At 46.0% G+C, this 25,507-nt stretch overlaps 1 protein-coding gene across 1 annotated transcript; it reads right to left on the bottom strand.

Moving 5' to 3' along the window:
* Positions 1 to 18,944: 18,944 nt before the first annotated feature.
* Positions 18,945 to 22,743, bottom strand: LOC119318682 (probable L-ascorbate peroxidase 8, chloroplastic). Its single transcript, XM_037593263.1, has 12 exons — positions 22,551 to 22,743; positions 22,313 to 22,462; positions 21,021 to 21,141; positions 20,831 to 20,931; positions 20,642 to 20,729; positions 20,441 to 20,508; positions 20,274 to 20,360; positions 20,050 to 20,124; positions 19,890 to 19,967; positions 19,702 to 19,806; positions 19,417 to 19,554; positions 18,945 to 19,273 (listed from the first exon to the last, which is right to left on the bottom strand). Exons 1-12 carry the CDS (start codon positions 22,674 to 22,676, stop codon positions 19,121 to 19,123), a joined length of 1,290 nt encoding a protein of 429 aa, XP_037449160.1. The 5' UTR covers positions 22,677 to 22,743; the 3' UTR covers positions 18,945 to 19,120.
* Between the last annotated feature and the right edge of the window lie 2,764 nt (positions 22,744 to 25,507).

Here is a 25,507-nt window from a genome sequence, read left to right as displayed (position 1 = left end):
AATTTTGTACAACATATAGTTCATTTTTATTTTTGTTGTAATTCTTTTATTTCTATGATCTATTCATATGTACAAATATTTAACAAGCTTCTTCTAAATATGCGAGGTAAGATTAGGTAGCAAACTACTTGGTGCTGCCATCACAATCAGCGTGGATCGACGACAAGAACATGAATAACAACCTCAATTGTTTATATGTTATGTTGATGTAGAATGGATTGTACTGGTTCCTAACCTTGCTGTGTGATATATTGTCAATCTATGCTGTAAGTTATCATTTCAAGATGATTTTATAAACTGCTATGTTGTATTTACATACGGATGGCTGCAAACTGGATTAACTATGTAATGTTCTAACACTTTCCATATGCTTCCTCTTGGGCCAAAATTGGCATTTGCATTTGTGAGACACATTATGCTAAAAACATGCTTGGTCAAAATTAGGCAAAAATAAATGGGCTAATGAGGCAGAAATGAACGGGCTAATGCGCTCGGCCAAATTTAAATTGTGCCCAAATTGATGACGAATTTTGTGACGGAAAATAGTATCCACGTAGGCAGACATGTCATTCGAATTGGTCAATCAAAATCTGAAAATCCTACGTGGCGTTAGTCCATGACGGATTGTTCCCGTCATAGATGTTTGGGCTTGGGCGGGCCTGGTGCAGATCCATGACGGTCAAGAACCATCAAGGAAGGTACGATGTCAAATTATGACGCGATATACATGACGGATTTCAGGTCCGTCATGTAAGGGCACCCATGACAGTTTTCCATTGATCCGTGACGGACTAGATCCGTCATGTATTAACAGATTTCTTGTAGTGGTGATGGCTCATCCATGGCATTGCATGACACTTTGCATGGCATGATGTCCCAAAAGGATGTGAGGGACAAGAAGAAGCGGCAAAGCAAGGACGAGCAAATGAAGCAATACCTAGACCTTCAAAGAAAGAAGGTTGACATGGAGGAGGCGGCCAAGAGAAGGAAGATCGACATGGCGGAGGCGGCCCGGCAAAGGCAACTCGACATGGAGGAGGCGGCCCGGCAAAGGCAGCTCGACATCGAGGCCGACAACGTCAAGGCCAGGCAGAGGCAGCTCGACATCGAGGCCACCAATGCCGCCACCAAAGCGAAGGAGGTGGCCCTTGCGATCATGATCGTGGACTTGTCGAAGATGAGCGAGAAAACGAGGGCCTGATTCGAGGCCAGACAGAAGGAGATGCTCGATGCCAAAGGCCTGAACTAGGTCGTCCGATCGGCGTGTCCGTTCTTTTTTGGAGGCTGGCATGGGTGCCGTCCGCCCGCTGGGCGCTGGCACCGTGCCAGCGAGAAAACATTCATTTTGGTGGCCGTCTATGTTGCCGGCCGCTGGCTGTGTTGCCGGCGAGGACAACTATTCATTTTAGAGGCTGGTTGTGTTGCCGGCCGTTGGCTGGTGCCGGCGATGGACGTGTAGGCCGCTGGCTCTGTTGCCGGCGTGATGAACCGGGGCCGCTGTCCTGAACTAGGGTATGGCATTTGAAACGTTGCTTTTGTTTTTTTTAAGTAGACGCAGACAGGATGGGGCAAACGGATGCAGCCGCGCGCTGAGCGCACGGCCACTGCATCCCCGGACACGCCCGGACATGACCCCAAATTCCTACCCAAACGGATAGAATCCGAACAAAACGAACGTCCGTTTGGGGTCGCGCGGTGGAGTTGGCCTTAGCCGACCGTGCACCATCAGCACCACCACCACCGCCGCACAGCTGCAGCAGCAGGCGAAGAAACCTCTCCGTGCGCCGCTGCAACTGCAACTGATCGCGCAAGAAGGCACCACACCAGTGTACTGTAGTCATCATGGCCCCCGCCCAGAGATCCTGCATGCTCGGCCGCTTCGCCACGGAAGAGGCGGCCCCGCCGGAGACCCTCCACTCTGCGCGCCTGCAAGATTTGCTCTGCCGAGAGACCCTATGCAGTTACCAAACATAGGGCATTTGGCGGTCATAAACTCCAAGATTTGCTCTGCAATAGTTACAATGCCTCACCCTTGAGAATAATGGATTATGGATACTTCTACGCGAGAACTACAAAAGATGTCGGCATGTTAATGCACGACCTCCACATTTCAGGTTAGGAACTTAACACTACAACAACTTCATTGAAAGCTTTACTTTCTCAACACCTCACTCAAGAATATAGCATCCACGAAATCCCTGCAGCCAGCCGCTTCCAAAAATGAAGATTCATATGCAACAATGCCAGGATTACCAGAAATAATCCTACAATAAAAAAACCAAATTAATACATCTCCCTCAAATAAAATAAGTTAATAATCTGATTTCATTCTCCCTAGAAAAGCATCAGATCTAGGCAAAGATAGTAGAGAGCCAACCAAGGGACCAGAAAAAAATACCTCCTTCGGCGGCACGCCGACGGCCAAGACGACGTCCATGCCATGGCATCACAGACGATTCGACACCTTCATCCAAATGTGCAACCTAGCAAATCAACTGCGGGAATCCCACAAGCATCTCAACTAGCGCAGGCACGTGAGGAAGCCATCGCATAAGACCTAGGAGGAGCAGTAGATTGAGGACTGTTGACAACTTGAGGAGGAGAACTCCTGCAGTTCGGGAGAAGCAATGGTCAGAGTGAGAGGGAATCGGGGGAGTGGAGAGGGCGCTCGCCGCTGCCTCCGCAAGATGGATCGGAGGCAGCTCAGCTTGGGCTTCTTCTTCTTGGAGGAGCACGAACACAAGGACAACGGTCCGGTGCTCCCACTGTGTGGTCGAACAGGAGGTGTCGACGACCGGCGATGGATGGCGGCTCGGCCTCCCCTGGTCGTTCTCCTCCTTCCCACCGTGCTCCTGCTCCTGCTGCGGCTCTTGTCTTCGATGGTGGCCGCGCCGGCTTGGAAGAAGGGGTGGTCGGGGTCGGCGCGAAGGGGCTCGAACCGGACCAACGAGAGGTTGCCAATGGAGCACCGCGCCACGGCGAAGAAGGAGGAGGGGGTGGGCCGCCCGCCGAGGGTAGGCGGCGGCGATGGTGTGGCGGCGGTGGACGGGGAGGATGGGAGAGAGATGTGCGGGAGAGGGAAGTGAAGGAGAGATCGACCGATTGGGGAGGAGGCAGCGAATAGGAGAAGGTCACATGTTGACCTAAGACGTGAAATGACCAAAACACCCTCGGCTGGGCATGGGAATAACTGCGGTGGCATGAGATATTTACGTGATGGGTGAAATTGTTCATTGCTAAAGGAACCGGGATCGATCTGACGGCCCAGCTCGTCCCACCGCTTGATCGGACGGCCGAAAATGCATTCGGAAATCGATCCGACAGCCGAGAGTGCCTGAGCTCTGAGGAGCCTCGGTGGATGCTTTGTTTCTTCTTTCTGGATTAGCTAGTGTCAGGCCCAAAACGATTTTGCAAGAAGGTAACATGAGCCAAGGGCCGAGGCTGCACGTACGCATCCACTGGCTGGACATCACGTACTTAATCTATTCTTCGATTCCCTAAAAAAACGTACTCTATTCCAAGAAAAGGAAAATCACGTACTCTGTAATCTCTACTCAGAAAAAACGTACTCTGTGATCAATCAATGCACACACACGCACTCACGCGTTGAGGCGACGCACTAGGGCTTTGTTCTCGCCCGGCCACCGGCCGTCGCGCCGTCCCCTTGCTAATTAGCCAGCAAAGGGCATTTCTATAACCGATCTCCTTAGAAACAGTGGAGAATCTGAGGCCTTGTACAATGGGAGGTGCTTAGAAAGATGTTTAAAAAAATAAACCGAATTTTTCAGAAGCACTGATGCCTATTTCTACAGGAGAGACGCTTAGTTAAGCGTCTATCCTGTACAAATAAGCATCGATGCTTAAGAAAAGTCTGGTTTATTTTTAAAAGACTTAGTCGATCTCATAATGAAGCTACTAGTTTCAGTGGCGAAGATAGGAAGGGACAGCCCCCCCCCCCCTCCCCTAACATCTCTGTTGGCTACTAATTTGAAGATGAACAGTGCATAATTTGGTTATTTTTGAAACAGCCGACTCCTAAGATGGCAGTTATTAGCGGAAAAAAGAAATATCTAGTATTTTTTTGAACCCTAACCCGAAATGTGGTAGTTTTATGATATTTACTCTTGAAAGATGGTTAGAATCACATTAACTTTATTGTTTAGTTATTGCTAACAGATGAAGTCGTATATCTACCTGCTCTTCTCACCGCGGCTGCCCTGACAAGCCTGCTTGTCTTCACGTTCTGGGCAGCACACAAGTGGTGCGCTTTCAGCTTCTGGGCGCCCTTCCTCGTTTCCAGCTCGACGGTTGTGATAGTCTACGTCGTCAGCAAGGTAAAAACTATATCCCTGCGCCGTTTAGTGTTTGAAATTTGAATCCGTTCTAATTCTAACTAGGGATGAACATGATTGGTAGACTGGGTCAGTAGGCAGCACGTGTTCCAAGTGCATCTCCATGTGAGGTCATTGTCGAGGCTCGAGGTCACCGGCGTGTTGGGGAACGTAGCATGCAATTTCAAAAATATTCCTACGATCACGCAAGATCTATCTAGGAGATGCATAGCAACGAGAGGGTGAGAGTGTGTTTACGTACACTTGTAGACCAAAAGCGGAAGCGTTACCTTAACGCGGTTGATGTAGTCGACCATCTTCGTGATCCAACCAATCAAGCACCGAACGTACGACGCCTCCGAGTTCTGCACACGTTCAGCTCGATGGCGTCTCTCAAACTCTTGATCCAGCAGAGGGTCGAGGGAGAGTTTCGTCAGCACGACGGCGTGGTGACGGTGATGGTGATGTGATCCGCACAGGGCTTCGCCTAAGCACTACGACGCTATGACTGGAGGAGTAAACTGTGAAGAGGGACACCGCACACGGCTAAGAGAATAAATGTTGTGCTTTAGGTTGCCCCCCTGCCCCCGTATATAAAGGAGGGAGGAGGAGGCCAGCCACCAAGGGGGCGCGCCAGGGGGGAGTCCTACTAGGACTCCACTCCTAGTACGATTCGCCCCCCTTCTTTTTCTTTCTCACAGAGGGGGAAAGGGGGAAGGAGAGGGAGTAGGAGAGGGAAAGGGGGGTGGCGCCCCCTTCCCTAGTCCAATTCGGCCTCTTCCCTTGTGGGGGGCGCACCAGCCCCTTGTGGGCTGGTTAGCCTCCCTCCTATGGCCCATATGGCCCATATCTTTCCCAAGGGGTTTTCGGTAACCCCTCCGGTACTTCGGTATGTACCCGATACACTCCGGAACCCTTCCGGTGTCCGAATACTACCTTCCAATATATCAATCTTTACCTATCAACCATTTCGAGACTCCTCGTCATGTCCGTGATCTCATCCGGGACTTCGAACAAACTTCGGTCACCAAAACACATAACTCATAATACAAATCGTCATCGAATGTTAAGCGTGCGGACCCTACGGGTTCGAGAACTATGTAGACATGACTGAGACACATCTCCGGTCAATAACCAATAGTGGAACCTGGATGCTCATATTGGCTCCCACATATTCTACGAAGATCTTTATCGGTCAAACCGCAATGACAACATACGTTATTCCCTTTGTCATCGGTATGTTACTTGTCTGAGATTCGATCGTCGGTATCATAATACCTAGTTCAATCTCGTTACCGACAAGTCTCTTTACTCGTTATGTAATGCATCATCCCGCAACTAACTCATTAGTCACATTGCTTGCAAGGCTTATAGTGATGTGCATTACCGAGAGGGCCCAGAGATACCTCTCCGATACTCGGAGTGACAAATCCTAATCTCGATCAATGCCAACCCAACAAACACCTTCGGATACACCTATAGAGCATCTTTATAATCACCCAGTTACGTTGTGACATTTGATAGCACACAAGGTGTTCCTTCGGTATTCGGGAGTTGCATGATCTCATAGTCAAAGGAATATGTATAAGTCATGAAGAAAGCAATAACAATAAAACTTAACGGTCAATATGCTAAGCTAACGGATGGGTTGTCCATCACATCATTCTCCTAATGATGTGATCCCGTTCATCAAATGACAACACATGTCCATGGTCAGGAAACTTAACCATCTTTGATAAACAAGCTAGTCAAGTAGAGGCACACTAGGGACACTCTGTTTTGTCTATGTATTCACACATATATCAAGTTTCCGGTTAATACAATTCTAGCATGAATAATAAACATTTATCATGATATAAGAAAATATAAATAACAACTTTATTATTGCCTCTAGGGCATATTTCCTTCACGGCGAGGCCAAGGGAGCTTCAGGTGAGTTGCTAGCTGGCCACAAGGAGGCCTTTGGGTGAAGAAAAATTATACTCGGCCGCCTCCAAACGGAGTATATTTAGGGAAATGAGAGGCGTCGGAGGATAATTTTTTCTCCACCGCGGTAGATTGGGGATCAGCTAGGTGCACGTTAGAGGAGTAAAACCAACTTTTAACTTCTCTAACGCTGGATAGGGGATCGGTTAGAAATGCCCTAAGATTCTACGAGTCTACCGACTACAGTTAGTTGGGCGGCCATGGACTAGACTACCAAGGCAGAGGTATTTGCAGTTTGATTAAACAAACCTTGAAACCAATTAATTTATTGTTAGTAGTTAGTACGTAGTACTATATTTTGTAACTGTCAGATTAATTACAAGTTACACATTTTTTCGTACTAATATGAGAATTGCATAGGTCAGGAAGAGGAAGAAACAATGGGATAAGTATTTTCATCAAGCCAATGGCTACAAACTCTAACTCTACAGTTGAAGATGCAAATCCGACAGGGGAGATAGATGTCACAGAGCAGTCTACTAGATATAATGTCCATAATATCAGTTCAGCAGATCTCAAGGTATCACCACCAACAACTAAACTAGTAGTTAGGGATTTTATTAGAATGCTCACAAATTATTTATTGGAGGAAATAAATTAATTGATCAATGGGAAATATAATTTATTTATTTGTGAACAGGATCGCTTTGTCATATTTGTTTTATCTTTCGGCATATCATCTTTCAATCATGAAGATGAAGACTGCATAATTAAGTAGTTTGATGGGTCTGCTAGCAATTTGTAATTACACGCGTAAATTTAGAAATGCAGTTTTATATTGTTGCTAGATGTAAAATCTATTTATATATTGATATATCATATTTTATGAACTATATCATTACATTCTTCGCCCCCTATGCTCAATTTTTTGCTAGGCCCATGACTAGGCTAGTCATATCCACTATGGATTTATGTTTGAGTCATTGTATCTTCTTAGTGTCTAGCTATTTATTTTGAGCTTTGCGCTCTTTGTTTTTTTCTTTCACTCCTTTGTATTGTAATGCATGTTTGGTACCCTTAAACTTAATAAACTGGATGGTCCTCTTTGTATGTTGATGCGTAAACTTGTTATAAGAAATGCATAAATAAGTGCTTAAAACAACTAAATCTAAAGGGAAAGTTAATGTAAGACTGTTTGGTTTACACTTAAAAAAAACAAGAATATAACAACATGATGCACAAAAAGAGAAAAACTTATGAATTACATTTTAGTAGAATGCCGCCTCTAACAAAAATGTGAAGAATAAATTGCGGGCATATGCTCCAAACGCCCAACCCATATACTTTATGTAACAACACAAACCCTAATAGAACAAACTTAATTTATTTTAAAAATAGGTAGTAAATTGTAGTTATTTGGAAACAGAGGATGTGGTCATGTGCATCCGACGATGCAGAGGCGAGGCCAGGGATGAAACCTCCTTTCCGAAAGACCAAAAATATTTAGTCTTACTGTATAGTGTTGCTCATTCAAGTCAGAGAGAGTACAGTGAGTTCTAGTGTTCCACACGATGATTGGCACATGCTTGCAATAATAACTAGCTAATAATAGGCCACGTCTGTGTGTGTGTGCGCGCATCCACGTGCACGTTGGTATGATTGATGTAGACGAGTGGCTGAACGAAATGCGCGGCACGACTGAAAAGGACTGGAAAGGACGTACGTGGCACAGGTGAGTTAGTAATGAATGGGTTTGCTTGGGCAGTGAAGCAACAAAAAGCGACTGAAAAAAGAAGGCAACCCAACAACACAACGACGTGGGAATGAAGGAAGCTAACCTACGTCTACGTCTACGTACGCGGTTGCTAACGCGGGAGGCCAGTGGCCGCACATGTGGCCGGCCGGTGACGTGCTCCACCGCTCCATCGCCGGCTCCATATAGACAAACCAAGCCGGCTGCGTCTCCCTCCCAGACTCTGCTCTGCTCTTTGTATTCTAGGTGAAAAAATAAATCCCCTTGCTCTGCTCTTTGTACTCTGCTCGTCTTAACCTGTGACTCTCTTCCTCGTGTGCATGACATATCTATTGCGACACCGCAAAAAAGAAAAGAAAATACAACAAAGCTTTATTAATTAATAAGCCCTTTGCAAAAAAAATAATAATAAGCGGGAATACACTCCTTCCAAACACAATCCGTGAGGAAAGCCGAAATGTAATTAATCCAAGGTGAAGTATCAAGTGAAAACCCCTATTCAGTAAAAACTGAAAACTATCATCCTAGCCCATCGGATCGAGGACGTACAGCAGAGATCGGAGGTGGGAATATGGCCATGCACTTAACAATTGTTTTGCACATAACCCCCCTTTCTACCTTTTGTCTTGTGAAAGATTTAGCGAACAAGAAAAAAAACGAATCTCGACCCAGGCGAGGGTGAGACTTGGCGGCGGCGACTGGACTGCGACTTGGCGGCCGCCATGAAGCCTCGTCATGTGCAGAACGCCATGTGCCCTAGCTCTCCAACGGCTCAGTCCTTAAGCCCTCTTCCTCGTCCTCCATCAGCCATGTACACCAGTACTAGTCCTCCGTCGGCACCGTCCAGCAGCATGAGCGCTCCGCCGCCCGTGATCGTCAGCCCACTGCCGGCCCCGTCCAGTAGCGCGAGCACTCCGGCGGCCATGATCCCCCGTCCTCCGTTGGCCCCGTCCAGTAGCGCGAGCGCTCCGGCGGCCATGATCCCCCGTCCTCCATTGGCCCCGTCTAGCAGCACGAGCGGTATGGTGTCCATGATCCCCCGTCCTCCGTTGGCACTGTCCAGCAGCGCGATCACTCCATCGGCCGTGATCCTCCGTCCTTCGTTGGCCCTGTCCAGCAGCGCGATCACTCTGTCGGTCGTGATTCCACACCTCTGGCGGTGCCGTCCAGCAGCGCGAGTCCTCTGCCGGCCTCCGCGGTAAGCAATGATTTTTTATGGTTTATTTTCTTCCTCCATTGATACGAACTGATCATGCTAATGCCATGGTTACTTTTGTTAGCTTGGTGGTGATTTGGTTTTTCAAAACCATAATTGCGATGGAGTACGCCAAGATATTGAAATACATCCTCCCCCCATCAATTTGGATAGCTTCCGGACACCCAAAAAAAGAGCCACGGATGTCCCAGTTTGTGTGAGTGTCATACAACTTAGTTCAAATGCCTCCAACAATTACTAACTTGTATGACTAATGGGTGTTGTAATTTTTAGAGTTCATCATGTACACTCAAATGCGATGAGAACTTGAAGCCAGCTGTAGGAATGACATTTGATAGTATGGAAGCGGTCGAAGAGTTTTACAAGGCTTATGCACACAATGTTGGATTTTCAGTTCGAATTGGACAGAAGAAGATTGTAGATATGTGATAGTCTGGAGGCGTTTCCTTTGTTCAAAATCAGGATTCCGAACAGAGAAGGTCGATGAACCCAGGATGAATTTGAATGGAGAGAAGAAAAGAACACATGCAAGAAAGATCACTAGATGTGGTTGTGAGGCCATGATAACTGTGAAGCATATAAAGGATGGCAAATACTCAGTATCAGATTTTCATGAAGAACACACCCATGATTTTTTCACACCTAGGAAGCAACATTTAATCAAGTCTAACCGAAAAGTCAGTGAGAAGGCCAAGGGCACACTATTCACATGTCACGCAGCTAGCATTGGTACATCTGGGGCGTTTCGGTTGCTTCGTGTTGGTGAGGGTGGATTTGAGTTTGTGGGGTGCACAAAAAGAGACCTGCAAAATTATCATCGTGACATGAGAAGTACTTTCAAGGATTCAGATGCTCAAATGTTCATTGACAACCTTAGGAAGAGGAAGAAAATCAACCCGGGGTTCTTCTTTGAGTATGTTCTTGATGATAAAAACTGTCTGACACATGTATTTTGGGCTGATGCTTTTTGTAGAAAGAATTATGCTTTGTTTGGAGAAATGGTGTCCTTTGACTCTACATATAGCACCAACCAGTACAACATGATTTTTTGCCCATTCACAGGAATAAACCACCACATGGGATCTGTTTTTTATGGTGCCGCCTTGATTGTAGATGAGAAGATAGAGTCATATGAATGGGTATTTGAAACGTTCTTGAAAGCAATGGATGGGGCAGCACCAAGGCTTATAGTAACTAATGAAGACCAAAGCATGAAGGTTGCAATTGAACATATAATGCCAAACACTATCCATAGGCTATGCATGTGGCACATAATGAGAAAGCTGCCAGAAAAGGTTGGCCCTCCATTGAGAGGGGATGAACATTTCTATAGTACAATTAACTAATGTGTATGGGGCTCTGAAAACCCATATGAATTTGAGGCAAAATGGTCTTCATTGATTTCTGAATTTGGGCTTGAGGAAAACACATGGTTTGCCAGGAGATACGAACTTCGTGAATCATGGATACCAGCCTACTTCAGAAGTATTTTTTTGGGTGAGACTCTAAGAACCACTTCAAGGTCAGAGAGTGCTAACTCGTTTTTCAATCACTTTATTGGCTATAAACATGCTTTGGTGGAGTTTTGGATTAGGATTGGTACAACCCTAGAAGAACAATGTCAGAATGAACTTAAGGCTGACCATGAGTGCCTCAATTCTATGCCTCCATTGATTACATCTTGAGAGATTGAGAAGCATGCTAGTCTGGTCTTCACCCATGAGGTTTTCAAATATTTTCAGAAGGAGGTGCGTGCAGCTAGAGATCATTGCTTGATTGAAAGCATATCACAGGAAGGTGATGTGAGAACCACTGTTATAGGTGGTGACCGCTCTTCGAAGTCTCGAGAAGTTCAATTCAACACAACATCCATGAGTGGTCATTGCTCTTGCATGTTATTTCAGACACGTGGAATTCCATGCCAACATATCATTGTTGTTTTGAGAGGTGCAAAGATGAATGAGCTACCTAGCCATTTTATTCTAGATAGGTGGAAGAAAACGGTTAACAGGAGGGTACTATATGATGGGTACGGCAACTTGCTTGAAGAGAATGAAAGTAGTTCCTTAGATCTGGCAAAGCGGAAAATGGTTTCTGAGATACACCAAGCAGTGGATGACACAATTAGGTTGGCTGAACACTCTCCTGAAGAATTGGAAGCATTAAGAAACATTCTCATTGACATGAAAAGAAAAGTGTCTGAAAGGGTTGTTGCCAATCATCCTAGTAGACGAGATGAGTTTGAGGCATATATTGGTTGTACCATGCCTAATCAGGTTGACATTCATCCACCAACTGATGTCCATACAAAAGGGAGATGCAAAAGAATTAAGGGGCACTTAGACAAGGGTGGGAATCAAAATAAGGATGGAGAAGGGAAGCAAAATAATGATGCAGAGGGGAAGAAAAATGTTGGTGGAGCAAAAAAGAAAGTGCCTAGAACATGCAAGAAGTGTAAGCAGGTTGGCTTCCATGATAGCCGTAATTGCCCTAACAACAACTAAGAAAACTATTGGTACTTTTCATACCCATACAATTTACTTATTTTTAAAAATGTATATTCGCACAAAAAACTGATCTGTTCATGTCAAACTGAAGGTCTTGTTCAAGCTCCACAAATCTTCTCAGTTTCTGAAATCTTATGATGCATCTCTGAAAGACAACTTGGTGGTGAAGCTCATGGGCTGGATGAATTTTAGATGGCCTTTGTGGCTATATTTTGCTAGAAGATTATCATTTTATCACAGAATAGTGTTGTTCTTCTGAATATTTATGTTTGAAGGCGTCAAAAATATTTATGTTTAAATATGTACTGCATGAAATGGCCATGGCACAAATATTTATTTTCATTTTTCAGTGCAAGAATATTGTTCTCAAGGCTGATATTTTTGCATGTTGTTTCATCGAGTTTACTGCAAACAAACGGGAAAGTTTTGTACATAAGAGAGGGCATTTAGCTTAGCATGTGTCCCCTGCTTGATGATGCTGCTGCTATGCTATTGCTCTCCTTGTGTGTGTTGTGGTGTGTAATTATCAGGGCAATGTTAACCACCAGTCCATGCATCGCAGGGAACTAGGGAAGTACAGTAGAATCCATGTTACTGCAAGAAAGTTGCTCAACTAGCTATCGTACAGCACCTCCAGAGCAATGGGAAAGCTAACTGCAACCAATTCACAATCGCTCTGAAAATCTGCGATTTCAGTATGTACAACAATAGCAAAAGAACAAAGATCTGTTGTACATCCACATTCAGTCGAGGATTTTTCTGTACACTCATATACAGAAAGGTGCAGCAAAACAACAAGGATGTGTCATGTGTCTGAACATCCACATTCATTCATGGCGTTCAATCAGTTACAGGAAAACATCAACCATTTCTCTGTACAGCAAAACATCTACTCCTACAATTTCTCCGAACATCGACATCAGCCGTTTCTCTGTACAGCAAAACATCCACAATTTCTCTGAACATCCCTCGCTGGGAGCAGCGCCAGGTCGCCGGGTCGACGGCCAGCGCCGCCTCCAGCGCGTGTGCAGAAGAAGGGCAGCGACGCGGAGGACGCGGCCTCTGGGTCTCCCTCGCGTGGGACCAGCACCAGGTCGCCGTTGCGCGGGGCCAGCGCTGCGGCCGGTGCCGACGTTGTGCTCCACCACGGAGATCGGGTCGGGCTCCACCGCGGCCTCCGAGTAGCCATCGCTAGGGCAGTGGCGTCGCAGTCAGTCGCCGTCGAATAGCCGCCGCAGTCAGTCACCGCCCAATCGCCGCCGCTTCCTGGTCGCCCCCGCGAGGATGGAGAACTAAGAAGGGATAACGAGTACGCCCTCTCTCCCGGGGATAACTACTGTTAGCAGGGGGGTTAGCTGCAAAACTGGGATTAAGTGCGTGGTTAGTTTCCACCTTTTTTCTGTACCGTAGGTCCTCGATCCAGTGGCGCACGAAGAAAGTTTTCAGTTTTCAGTGAACGAACGTTTTCACTTGATACTTCGCCTTAATCCAAAGACATATAAGTCTCAAGGAGCTACGTTGCTTAGCACAAAATGTGCAAGCTCATTATCATTAGCTTAACACAAGCCGAAACTCTTCAAAATTCCCGCAAAGCTCTTGTTGGACTATTGGGCAAATTCATGATTAATCCTAGTAAATAATTTATGACTAAAACACAGAATAGCATGCAACAATCTAGCAAACTAGATGAATAGAAAAGTATGCACAGCAGGATCATACATGAAACAACATCTACTGAGATAGACATGAATAGATGACGATGGACGCACTATTCGTTAGCTGCTGCAGAAGCGACGTTGCTGATGATGATCTGTAGTTGACGGTGGTGCAGACGACAATGAGTAATACCGCCCGATTTGGACAGAAAACGACCCGTGATGACGAAGTTGACCAGTGGCGCAAAAATGTTTCCCAAAAACCTAATTCGTCATCTCTCGGTGCAGGATCGCAAGGACGAACGGTTCCGGAGACCTGCTCTCACGCATGTCGATGCATGCTGCCGTTCCGGGTGGAGTAGACTACGGTGGGTGTTTTCGGTGTTTGTTTGCCCGAGGCCGGTAAGCCGCGCTCTTGCAAAGCAAAGGACCATTCACGCACATGTCGGACGTACGTGCCACCCCAGCCCTTAGCCGGCCCAGCCAGGCGAGTGTGGTCTTTCATTTCTCTTCTTAAGACACTACTTAGAGTAATGGAGAGAACCCGCCATATAAAAAGGTCCAACACTTCCGCAACTAGTGGTATGAGACTAAACTTTCAATATTAGCAATCTTCTGAGCGATCCACACTTGGAGTATTCCATTGGTTAACTACTGGTGGAATAGACTGGGCGAAGAGCACCAGATGCATTGGATTGGTTGGGAAAGAATGACATTGCCGAAAAAGAAAGGATGTTTAGGGTTCCAAGATCTTCACTCGTTCAACTTAGCTATGCTCGCAAAACAAAGCTGGCGCATTATCCAGGCTCGAAACTCCTTATGTGCTCAAGTCCTCAGAGCTAAATATTTCCCCAATGGAAACATCCTTGAGGCCGAACCAGTAATTGGTATGAGCTATGTCTGGAGAAGTGTTCTCAAAGGATTACAAGTGCTAAAGAAGGGACTTATATGGAGAATTGGGAATGGCAATTCAGTTAGGATATGGGAAGATCCGTGGGTCTCAAGAGGTGTGACTAGACGCCCATGTTCTCATCAGGGCCAAGGTCTTCTTACCAAGGTCTTGGAATTAATTGACCCAGCCACGAGTTCCTGGGACAGGGCATTAGTGGAGAACTATTTCCATCCGGACGATGTTGCTGTTATACTGAGTGTCCCTATTTGTAAGCAAGCAGGAGATTTTCTAGCATGGCACTTTGACAGCATGGGAGTGTTTTCAGTTAAGTATGCGTACAAAATTCATGTCAACACGCTGCATCGTGAGGTCACCAGACAGAGAGGGCAAAATTCTGCAGCAGAGACGTACGACGATGCAATGTTTGAATCGCTGTGGAAGATCAAGTGCCCACCGAGAGTGCACCTTTTCCTTTGGAGGCTAGCTCATAACAGTCATCCCATGTATATGAACATCAGCAGGCGAGGAGTGGAGCCTGTTACTCGATGTGCTGTATGTGGGCGACTTTTTGAAGATGGCGGGCATCTATTCATCAAGTGCAAATTGGTAAAACAACGGTGGCGAGCTCTCCTAGCTTGTATCGGCAAAGGAGGTGATTCAGGCTATTATCGGGCTACTGGATAAATTTATAAATTCAGCCACTTTGGCTCATAGGTGTATATGCACCCATTGTTTAAATACATTTTTCTAAAGTCAAAATTTTTTGAGAAAAAATCCCACATATAAATCCGGACATTATATGTGCGTGCACCAAGTTTCGGTGAAAAATAACATTTTTTGTGGCTTGTGTAAAAAAAACAATTTTCGATGCTTGATTATAGCTATTCACGAGGTATTTTTTATCTTTTTATACATGCCACAAAAAATGTACTTTTTCACCAAAATGTGTGTGCGAACATTGGATGTCCAGATGTACACACGGGTTTTTTTCTCAAAAAAATTTAACATTTTGAAATGTGTTTTTTACACATAATTTCATAATAGGTGTATATACACCTAGGAGCCAAAACGCCGCTCTCTTTATATATCCCCTTTTATTCATCTTGATGAAAAGTTTTTTGGATGGAGGAAGTAGATGGAAAACGTTTCCCACCCATGCGTTGGCCCAACCGTTCCGCCGGTCACGCGCTGGATGTGGGATCAAAACTGATCCAACCAATCGCATCGCCTCTCACATAGGCCCACTTCTTCTTATCTCTTCTCAATCGAAACCATCCATCTCTCCCCTGTAGTTGCCATGGCCGCTACCTTTGGCGCCAAGTCATGACCGCGCCAGCCCCCCGGCGACGCCGCTGCTTGCACAAGCCCGCGCCCACAGAACTCCTTTTTCTCTGATGCGCTCCGTCATGGTCGCGCCCTCATCCTCCCTCTGATGCTTGCGTCATGGTCGCACTCCCTCCTCACTCTCAAAGCTCGTCGCCATGGCCGCCTCCTCCTCCACCCCCACTGCTCCATACTGCAACAGATGTGCTCGATGTTGGAACTCATGTGGCTGCGTGTTGCATCCCATGGCCATGGCTGCGAGCTATTTTGTTCAGGGGAGGCCATGATTTTTTTTGTTGACGAGCTGCAACCAACAACCGGCGGCAGTGGAGCTGCAACTGACAATCGACAGAGCTGCAACCAGTGATACAAAATGCTACGACCAGGGCTAATTTTTGCTGGAACCAAAAAAAGGAGCGGAGTATGCAAATGGCGCCAAAAAGCTGTGAACAGTACCTAAAAATGCTACAACCGATGTCCAAGGAAGCTATCACCGGCTTCTTCAAAAGTTTCAAACAGAGACGGGGAAGCTGGGATGAGGGCACCGCGCAAACCAAGAAAGGTGCAACCGGCTGCGAGATAGCTGCAACGGTTCTTTTGAAAAGCTTCAAGCCGGAGAAACGGCATGCACGACGAGCTACGACTGAAGGCGATGATTTTTTTTTTGTTCCAACCGTGTTGGCTTTTTGCTACCTATGGTGACAGGTTTTTGCTACATCCATTTGTAGCCCACGGTGGAGCTACGAACCATGACGGCGGAGATGACTTTCTTTGCTGCAATCATTGTCAATTTTTGCTACGACCGGCGAGAACTTTTGCTACATCCATTCATGACAGAGATGCAAATCGATCGGGACGGCAACGACGCCTCATTTAGCTACAAGCCATCACCGGCGTCGACCTGGTGCTACAACCGTCGGCCTTGTCCAGTGTCGTCGTCGATAGGCAGGATCAATTACACACAGTGTCTAGTACTGCCAGTAGCGAGTCGATCTCCTCTGTAGCTGTGGTGTGTGTACGTACTCATGTGTGTGCGTGCTGTAATTAGTCCATTTATGAATTGATGATGCGAGTTGGTTAATTTGCCGCCGATGGATTTGCTCATGTCATGCTAGTAAAGACTCAAGATCTCATTCTTGCTCTTTGCTCTGCTCTGAACCTCAAGAAAACTCTCATTGCTGTGTGCGCTGGGGCAGGGCTCTCCACGGAAACACGGATTCACAGTAATCCGTCTTCACTATTCCTTTTGCGCTAACCTTGCTATCCCGTCTTCCACTCTCCTAGAGGCCGAGACTAGGGTCCGTGTACTACTGGTAGGAGGCGATGGTGTGGCTGCAGTACACGGCGACCCGGCGGCAGCGCGCCGCCACGGCCGGCCTCTTCCTCACCGGGGCCGTCCTCATCGCCGTCGCCGCCCGCCTCTCCTACGCCAACATCGAGCCCTCGCGCGCCAAGGCCGCCCGGCGCCGCGAGGTCTTCGAGGCATTCATCGCCCGCAAGCGCGCAGCTGCGGCCGGAGCCGGAGCCGGAGGAGTAGACTCCCGCCCCAGCCCGGATCCCGCCAAGCCCTAGCCAATCCACAGGATCACGCGCTTCAAATCGATTCAAGCTGCTGGTCGCCGGCCCTGCTGGTTGCAGATACTAGTGGTAATTTCTTCTGCAGCAAAAGGGGGGCGATTTCGGTGTTCTCAGCTGGATTGTGATCTACTCCTATTTGGTTGTATTATGGATTTTCCACCTCGGTGGCAGCAATAGATTGATGATAGCGCAGAGTTTTTGTTCTGAGTTAAGCAATTCAAACACCAACACCACCATGTCTGCTACACTGTTAAGTTTTGCTATCCACAGTATGCTGTGTAAATCTGAGCTTCTGTCCCTCCTCATATTTGATTGCTGTATTTTCTGCCGGGAGGGAGATACTAGCAAACAGAAGAACCGTTTTAACTGATTGTTGTTCTGTATTTTACGTTCTGTTCTATGAACACTTTCTGTAACAATCAGGAAAAGCAGGAACTCCCGAGGAACTGAAATTTGGCACCTGCATTTTGGTAGAAACTTTGTGTGTTATCTATTTATTCCTTTCTTTAAGTATTTTGTTTATCCAGCCATGGAAATATGTACGTGGATCCTCTTCAGTGTGGCCTATCAGCTATGGCAAGGATCCGTGTGGTCAGACGGGAGGATTATGGTTCAGAAAATGGAGATAGTCAGATCTCAGGTGTAGGAGTACCAAGGGGATTTGTGAGAAACAGAGATGGTCCACCAGCTGTGGTGGTAATCCTTCAATATGTATGTGTTTCTTCTTTTGAATTTTTTTTTCTGTGCATTCGCCATTCTGTGTGTTTGGTAAAAATAGAAGGCGTCATTATGTGATTATATGCTAGCATTGTTAGATTGGAGGCAACATTTACATTTATGTTTCATCACTTACTGAGCATTAATACACATAACCATGTCAGTCATTCACTTGATTTCATGATAGATTCTTGTATCGGCACTAGTTTATGATAGATTCTTCTACTGATATTCTTCAGTCTGCCAACAGTTGCCAACAGATCCTGAAACCACAGTTCCCATCAAATCCTTCATTTTAGTTCGTGCATATGTGCAATTCATCGCAACCTAGTACCCCGTCGAAAGTAAAGTCTGTTCCTCAACCATTGTAGGTTGTAAGCTTATGGCTCAATTCCCGGAAACACGCTACTCAAATGTTCATGTATGATAGGTAAATAGGTTTGTCATGGTTAGCTTGAACAACCAGTGGGAGGCCATGGCTATAGCCAAGATAATAGGTGAATGAGAATCACTAGTAGGTTAATTATTTGTCGGGATATCTCTCCATCATGGACTTGTACTCTTTGTTCCCTGCAGTATATGCTTTTCCACTGCACTCTCTATACACCTACTCGTAACATGTACCGGTTTTACTCTTGTCGGTATTACAATCTCAAATGCAATATTACCCTCCGCAATTTCCAAATTTACACAGTACTAGTCTGTTAATACTTGTTTTGAGGGTACTTTTACTTCTTTCCTAAGTTTTATTAGTGTACTTTTACTGTCCTCTATAGATTTGCACTATGTGTTTTTGTGCCACATCGCACTTTGGGCATTAGAGGATCTTTTGATCATGATAGTTTCTCCTGGGGACCATTTCTCTTTTGATAAAAAGTACGGCTAGGTGGGCCTGTGTCGATGATTCCTTATAGCCCGGCAACCACACTATCTTATACCACTAGGGCAATATATCCATTCCAGGGGGCAGGAGAGGATGATATGTAGGCCCATCTCTGATATCCATTTCCACAATGCTCAGCTAGGGAATTTATTAGACATAAATATTAAATGTTGCAACATTTCAAACACACTGAAATATCTTTATTGTACGATAAAAACTCAAGACAACGTAAGATGACAAAAAGTATTTGCATTGGTCATCTTGCATGTCGACCAGTCCCTGGAAAATGGTTAATTACAGCAGGTGAAAAAAGAAGAAAGACTCATCAGACCACTGATCTTAGTTCCCGGCCAGAGACGTCAAGAATGCCAATCCTGCGATCACGATCATAATGTTGAGGAAGTAGTTGGACTTCATAGGTTTATTTGGGCTGCCTCCAAGGCCCTCGTACTCGGCTCTGATCTTCTGCTTCATCGTATCGGACAACTCTCTCTGCAAAAATTCACACACAAACAATTTCCAAAGATTTCAAAGATACTCACAGAGCCACCCATTTTTAAATTTTGGCACACAACTTGACTAGCATGCTGCGTCCAAACATCTTAGAGCCAGGCATAGATTGTATAAGTGTAAACCTTCTTGTAGGAGTATTTGGCGGCAACGAAGGGCTCTGGCTGTGGTCCTGCGCCATTAGTATCACTTGTTGGTGCTGGATCAGCAACCACCTTCTCTTCAGTTGCCACGGCACCCTTGTCATCGTCCAACGAGAATCCCTTCAGGGTAATATCAAATCATGCGTCAGGTTTTACCAAAACTTGAGCAGCTAGAAGTACATGTGGAATGCAAGAGCCTAAAGATCTGAACTTCCTTTATGTCGCGTTTGCTCGTTAGGCATTGAAAGGGGAGGATGTCGAGCTCACCTCAGGAGGATCAAACTTTGCACCAAGGTTGCTCAGTTTAGCATGGGCTTCGGCGTAGTCTTTGAAGAATGCCTCCTGGTCCTCTGCGTACTTCTCCGCATATACCTGCGTGTGCGCAAAAAGTGAATTTAGGTATTGCTATTTCATAGCAGTATCACCAGCCATAAAGTGACAACAATTAGGTTTACCTTGAATGATGGGTCATCAAATAGCGCAGCATCTGTAGGCAATACTAGTAGCTCCTGATCCCTTTGCTCTTTTATGTCCTGAAACCATTGTTGACACCTCAAATGATCGACACTTCAATCAAAATTTTAATCGGCAAAGCATGAAAGAAAGGGAGCCTACCTTGAAGTAACTGTTATCAAACTTCAACCATTCAGCCGTCCATGATTGCCCTCCAGGTTCACCAGGCCCATCCTTCTGTAGACACAATGTAAAATTAAGAGCTTAATTTTGGCCAGATGATTCTTGACCAGTTGAAACTAATCAGAATCAAGTAAGATAAGGTTGCAAAGATTTTTAAAGCACGATTTGGGTTTTGAGTTTTGACTCCTAATTGAAGAACATACTGTATATTTTGTTTCTGGCTTTCCCCAGCCACTCCTGTCAGGGCGTGACCTTCCAAGTGTGTGTGCTCCGGACAATGCAACAATTTCCTGCACAAAACACCTCAAGTTATCAGCAACACACAAGCAGACATGTTTTTTTTTTTCAAGTTTCTAGCATCATCCCACACCTTGTCATCAAGGCCCATCCTATAGAATACCTCCCTAAGGTGTTCAGCAGGTAAACGTGGGCCAGCATCTGCGTAACATACGCATTTAACATCAGTCAGTTTATTCACCTTGATAAGTACCCTCCCAAATTGCAAATTCAGACATTTAAACGCAGAAGAAGACATCGCTCCTAAAATCATGAATTTGGCAGGAAGACAAACCAGGAAGCCTCCCCTCAGGTGGACATTGTTCAGGTGCTGTGATATCTACCCGCCCATATTTCATCGGAAGTTTCGGGCCACCGGCTTCCTGGAATGGGATTGAGGAAAGAAATTAATACATGCATAGAATCTATTGGTCATCTGTCAGAATGACCTAGTAAGATATTTCAGCAGAGGAAAGGCTCAAACCTCGATTGCTGTAGCACTCGCCAACTGGAATAAATCCGCATAGGTGATAGCTGGGTATTTGTCCTTGATTGGTTGAATAAGCTTTAAAGCACTAGTAAGACCTGGCAACAAGACATCCAAGTGTGTTAGTTATTATCCTCCACTTGTGAAGGTACAAGGTTTGAGGCTCAAAATTAGTCTGACAAAATACCAGCATTGGCTCCATGACTCAACTCAGGATCAAACCTTAAGCTTCCATCGGCTCCACCTCTCTGTGGCCACTCCTCGATATTTTTGTCATATGTACCGGAATCATGCCATCCCAAACGGACCTGAACATAATAGAAAGTTTTAGCACCTGCATACGATATGTGACGACATGTATATGATGATCGGAATTTTTAGGTTTGTTTCCTAGAATTGATGATATCCTCCCTTCACTCATTTTTGCAAGAAGGGACTTGTTTCGTATCATCTGACAGAATTGACATGCATCACAATTATGCTCATCTCCATCAGGTATCAATGGTATTGCACCCTTCAGTCCTGTAAGTGTTAGGGAGCCTCTCCTGGACTCCCAACGCACGTTGGTCGGTGGACTCCTCTCACAGCTTGGTGAATCTCTTCTCTGACGAGGGCACGGTAGAATGAAAAGAAAAAACAGAGCAACGACAGAGAGCATGCACACAGGTGCTCCCTCCGTTCGGAATTACTTGTCATAAAAATGGATGTATCTATAACTAAAATACATCTAGATACATTCATTTCTTGGACGAGTAATTCCGAACGGAGGGAGTAGCACTTTCGTTGGGAGCCTTCCTTTTATTTTTTTCCAGAGTTGTGCCCCTTTTACAATTCGGCTGCTGATAAGACTATACTGACAAACAAACAAGGCAAATACTCATGCCGCCTGCTGGTGCACGCAGGCGCACACCAGACTTTGCTTGTTGTCAACAACTGTGAATCGATCCAAGGCGAGCATACTAATCGGAGCATTGATCATGCGGCCCCTCTGTGAAGTACTCATCTCAACTCTTTTTGATAGCTTCGATGATGCCAAGATTCCAGGATGCAAAGTGCACAGGTGAACACCTGCTCCATCAAAAAAGACGCTGCCGAGTGCCACGCGGACCAGAAACAACAGTGGCACGGGTGGCTGCGGCGTGGCGCACCAACTGTTTTCGTCGTCGCCCGTTGGGATCAGTGCCAGGCAGCAGCCGGCGACCAGCCCAACAATCCCCAGTTTCGCCGCCGCCACCGCCGGCGTACGAGCGTGTCCCTACTTTTGGGCTCATAAAACGGCAAGTGAAGAAAACATTTGAGGAAGACAAGTTAAATTATTGAGTCAGCAATATGGTTTTTGAGCGATCTCATAGAGATGCTCTGAGCGCTCAAACTTTGATCTGTTTCAGTTTCGGTATGCAATGCAATATGCTGTCAGTTTGTTTGCAGGCAGGAATACGATGATGGATTTGCAACCTAGAGAGTAGAGCTGAACAGTACCAGGATAGGGTGGCAGTAGGTGGTTTTGAGGATCTCCTTGATGTCCTCCCGCGCGCTCTTGAGCTGCGCGGCCTCCGACGCCGCCATGCATCGGACCACCCGCAGCCGCGGCACCACCCCGGCGGCGCCACCGCGCACTCTCCTCACAGCCTTCCTTGCGCAGTTGAGTAGAACCAGGTAAGCAAGCAGCTCGGCCACCGTAGGTCCAATCGAAATAGCGTACGGGGAGACAACGAACCTGCGAGAAGCGTGACGGCGACGGGCGGTGCCGGAGCCCATAGGCGACGGCGGCGCGGCGGGTCGACGAGGAAGGCGAGGCCGCGCTGCGGAGGAGGGAGGCCGAGGACGCGAGTCGCTCCGCCATGCCGGGGTTTGGAGTGAAACGAGACTGGGGAGGGAATCGAGCAATGGAGGCGGAGTGAGGTCTGAGCTGAGGTGGCCAGCGAGAGGCGTGGGGTGAGAGACGGAGGGAAGGAGCCTAATCCAGGGTCCCCAATGGCGACACGACGCGTGGCGTGGGAATGCACAAGAATACGCGGGAGAACCAACCGCTCATGCAACGCAACCCAAAACAGCCAGCCAATACAGCCTCATCGCACGAGACGGCACCCCATCAGTATATTCATTCGCCGCGAGATGAGTGATCCTCCTGACCTCTGCTCGGTGCTCTGCGCTTTTCACCTGAAACTCTGCTTTGGACCTGGAGAGACTCAGCTGACTGTGAATGTAGAACAGTGCAAACCGTCGAGCTAGCTATACAATCGTGCGGCACCATTTCCTGACCGTCGTTGCAAGTTGCAACCCTACCTTCATTTCCAAATACTCAAATCCATGCAAACACATGTATACGAATACACTTAGCAATGAATATAACACACTCATAAAATGTGTTGAGATAGAAAAATACATAGTCCAAACATACAATTTTTTTCGAGTGCACAATTCAAAAAAAAAATTCTATAATTTACTGTGTGTATCAACATATGCTCAATAGGATCATTGAGTAGTTGCACATGCACTTGTGTATCTTAAAGTTGTCGATGCATCTCTAGAAAGTTCACAACACACGATCTGCATCTTGTTCCGGGAGGCGGACATGTACTCGGGTCTTCTCAAAATCATGTGTCTGTGCTATCCATGCGCACTCATCCTGCACAGTCATGTTATGCAGGATCATACAACAGGTCATCACCTGCCACAGTGTCTTCTGATCCCATGTCATTGGAACTCCACGAACAATACAAGACGAGCTTGGAGCACTCTGAATGTGCTCTCCACATCCTTTCTAGCAGCCTCTTATATTTGTGCAAAGGGACATCGTTTGCTACATTGGCGATTGGGTATAGTCTTCACAAACGCCGCCCACTAAAGATAGATACCGTCGGCAAGGTAGTACACCTTGATGTAGTCATGCCCGTTGATGGTGTGGTTGCATGCCGGAGTATCCCCATCACAAAGTCTCTTGTACAACGAAGACCGCTGAAGCACATTGATGCCTTTGTGAGAACCTATCATGACAAAAAAGCATGCCAAATCCACAAATTATTTGATGTCACTTCTTCAAGTATGATAGTGGCTTTTTTCGTGTGACCTCGACTGAACCGAGCATACGTGGAAACCCCTTACTACTCCAATTGTTATTAACTTTTTTTGTATCCTTGGATTTGGTTCTTTCGAGTACTCCGGTCCACACACCTTCACCATGGCGTAGGCAAATTTCTCCATGGCCTCAATATATGTGCTCTCCCCCATCCAGACATACACGTCAATAGCATCTGCATTTTTACCATATGCAAGCATCCTCGGAGGAACCGTGCATTTATGCATAAGAGAGAGCTACATTTGTCTGCAATGATCCTTCCTCGGCATGATGTAGGGATCATATGTATTCATATCATGCACTATGCACAAGAACAAATGATTACTCATCCAGAAGCAACGCCAAAAAAAGAACTCATGGAATACTAGGATCTAGTCGCGGTAGGGACTCTTTGTGCCACTTGTCCTATCTCGGGCAATAACTATTCTACCTTTTATCGAACCCTTGAAGTTGAGAACAAGATCCTCTTCTCTATTTCTTCATGTATGCTCATCATCACCAACATGTCAGCATCTTCCTCATCATCAGTGTTTGAAACAGGCGAACCGATGAACTCTTCGAATATGTACTGATCAAACTCCTAGTAATCAAATTCATCATCCGACGAATCTATTGTTTGCCTACAAATGAGCAAAAGAATCTAAAAAATAGCTCGTACATTTTGTCAAACACATGGCGGGTGAGGTGTATGCCCGACGGAGTAGAACATATCGGGGCAGCAAGGATGACCAGAAGGGATTTGGGACCCGTGGTGACGGTGTTGTGGGTTGGGGACGGTGACAGAGGTAGGTTTGATCAGACCATGCGCCTTCTTGCATTTCAACCATGGATGTCGTATTACAGTATTACCAACATCTCACGCTGGCGTGATAAGCCTCCGGGTTCAAGGAGATGTTGCACACATGTGATACAATTATTTTAAACCGAGGCAAAGGATTTGCTTCATCCATTTAAATAAGCAAGTGAGAATTGCCCTATTAATTAACAAAAAACCGAGTGAAAACTATCACAATCCGCTGAACCCATACAAATCTCTCTAACGAGGGACTTGTCGAGGTATCACACATGCCTCATCTTCATCACTTCTCCCCAAGTAGGCACATTGACATCCCTAAAACCGGGAACAAGCAACTCTGACTTCACCATAGACAATCGTCGACCCGAACCACAACGTAGAGGTCGTGTGGAGTCATATGAAGATCTACTCCAGAACTCGGACGCAACAAGATAATGTAGCTTCGATGCTGATGAATAGCTAGGAAGGAGTACTATTTGAGCTCTAGTTCAGTGCAGTGGCTCGAGTTTAATGGGACCAGACACATTACAATGTGTCATGTGATGATTCGTCATTCCCCATATCTCCAACGGAGATTAAGACTCCCTCGATAGTGTGAGCTTCGGATTACATCTTATCTCCATTCCATTTGGTGGCCTCTTAACCCTACTTTATTATTACTTACTTGTTTGTTGCCTTGTGTTGCTTGCTTGCTTGTTCAAACTCATTGTATAAGGTGTATCACCTAGTTGCATAACTAGAGAGCTTACATTTTTCCACTTGCCTTCAAAAGCATCCGAGAAAAAGATTAAATTTGACA

This window comes from Triticum dicoccoides, chromosome 6A (genome assembly GCF_002162155.2).
Source record: "Triticum dicoccoides isolate Atlit2015 ecotype Zavitan chromosome 6A, WEW_v2.0, whole genome shotgun sequence".
Classification (NCBI taxonomy): Eukaryota; Viridiplantae; Streptophyta; class Magnoliopsida; order Poales; family Poaceae; genus Triticum; species Triticum dicoccoides.
The sequence above is the reverse complement of the archived record's forward strand: the minus strand, read 5'-3'. Positions and strand labels throughout refer to the sequence as shown.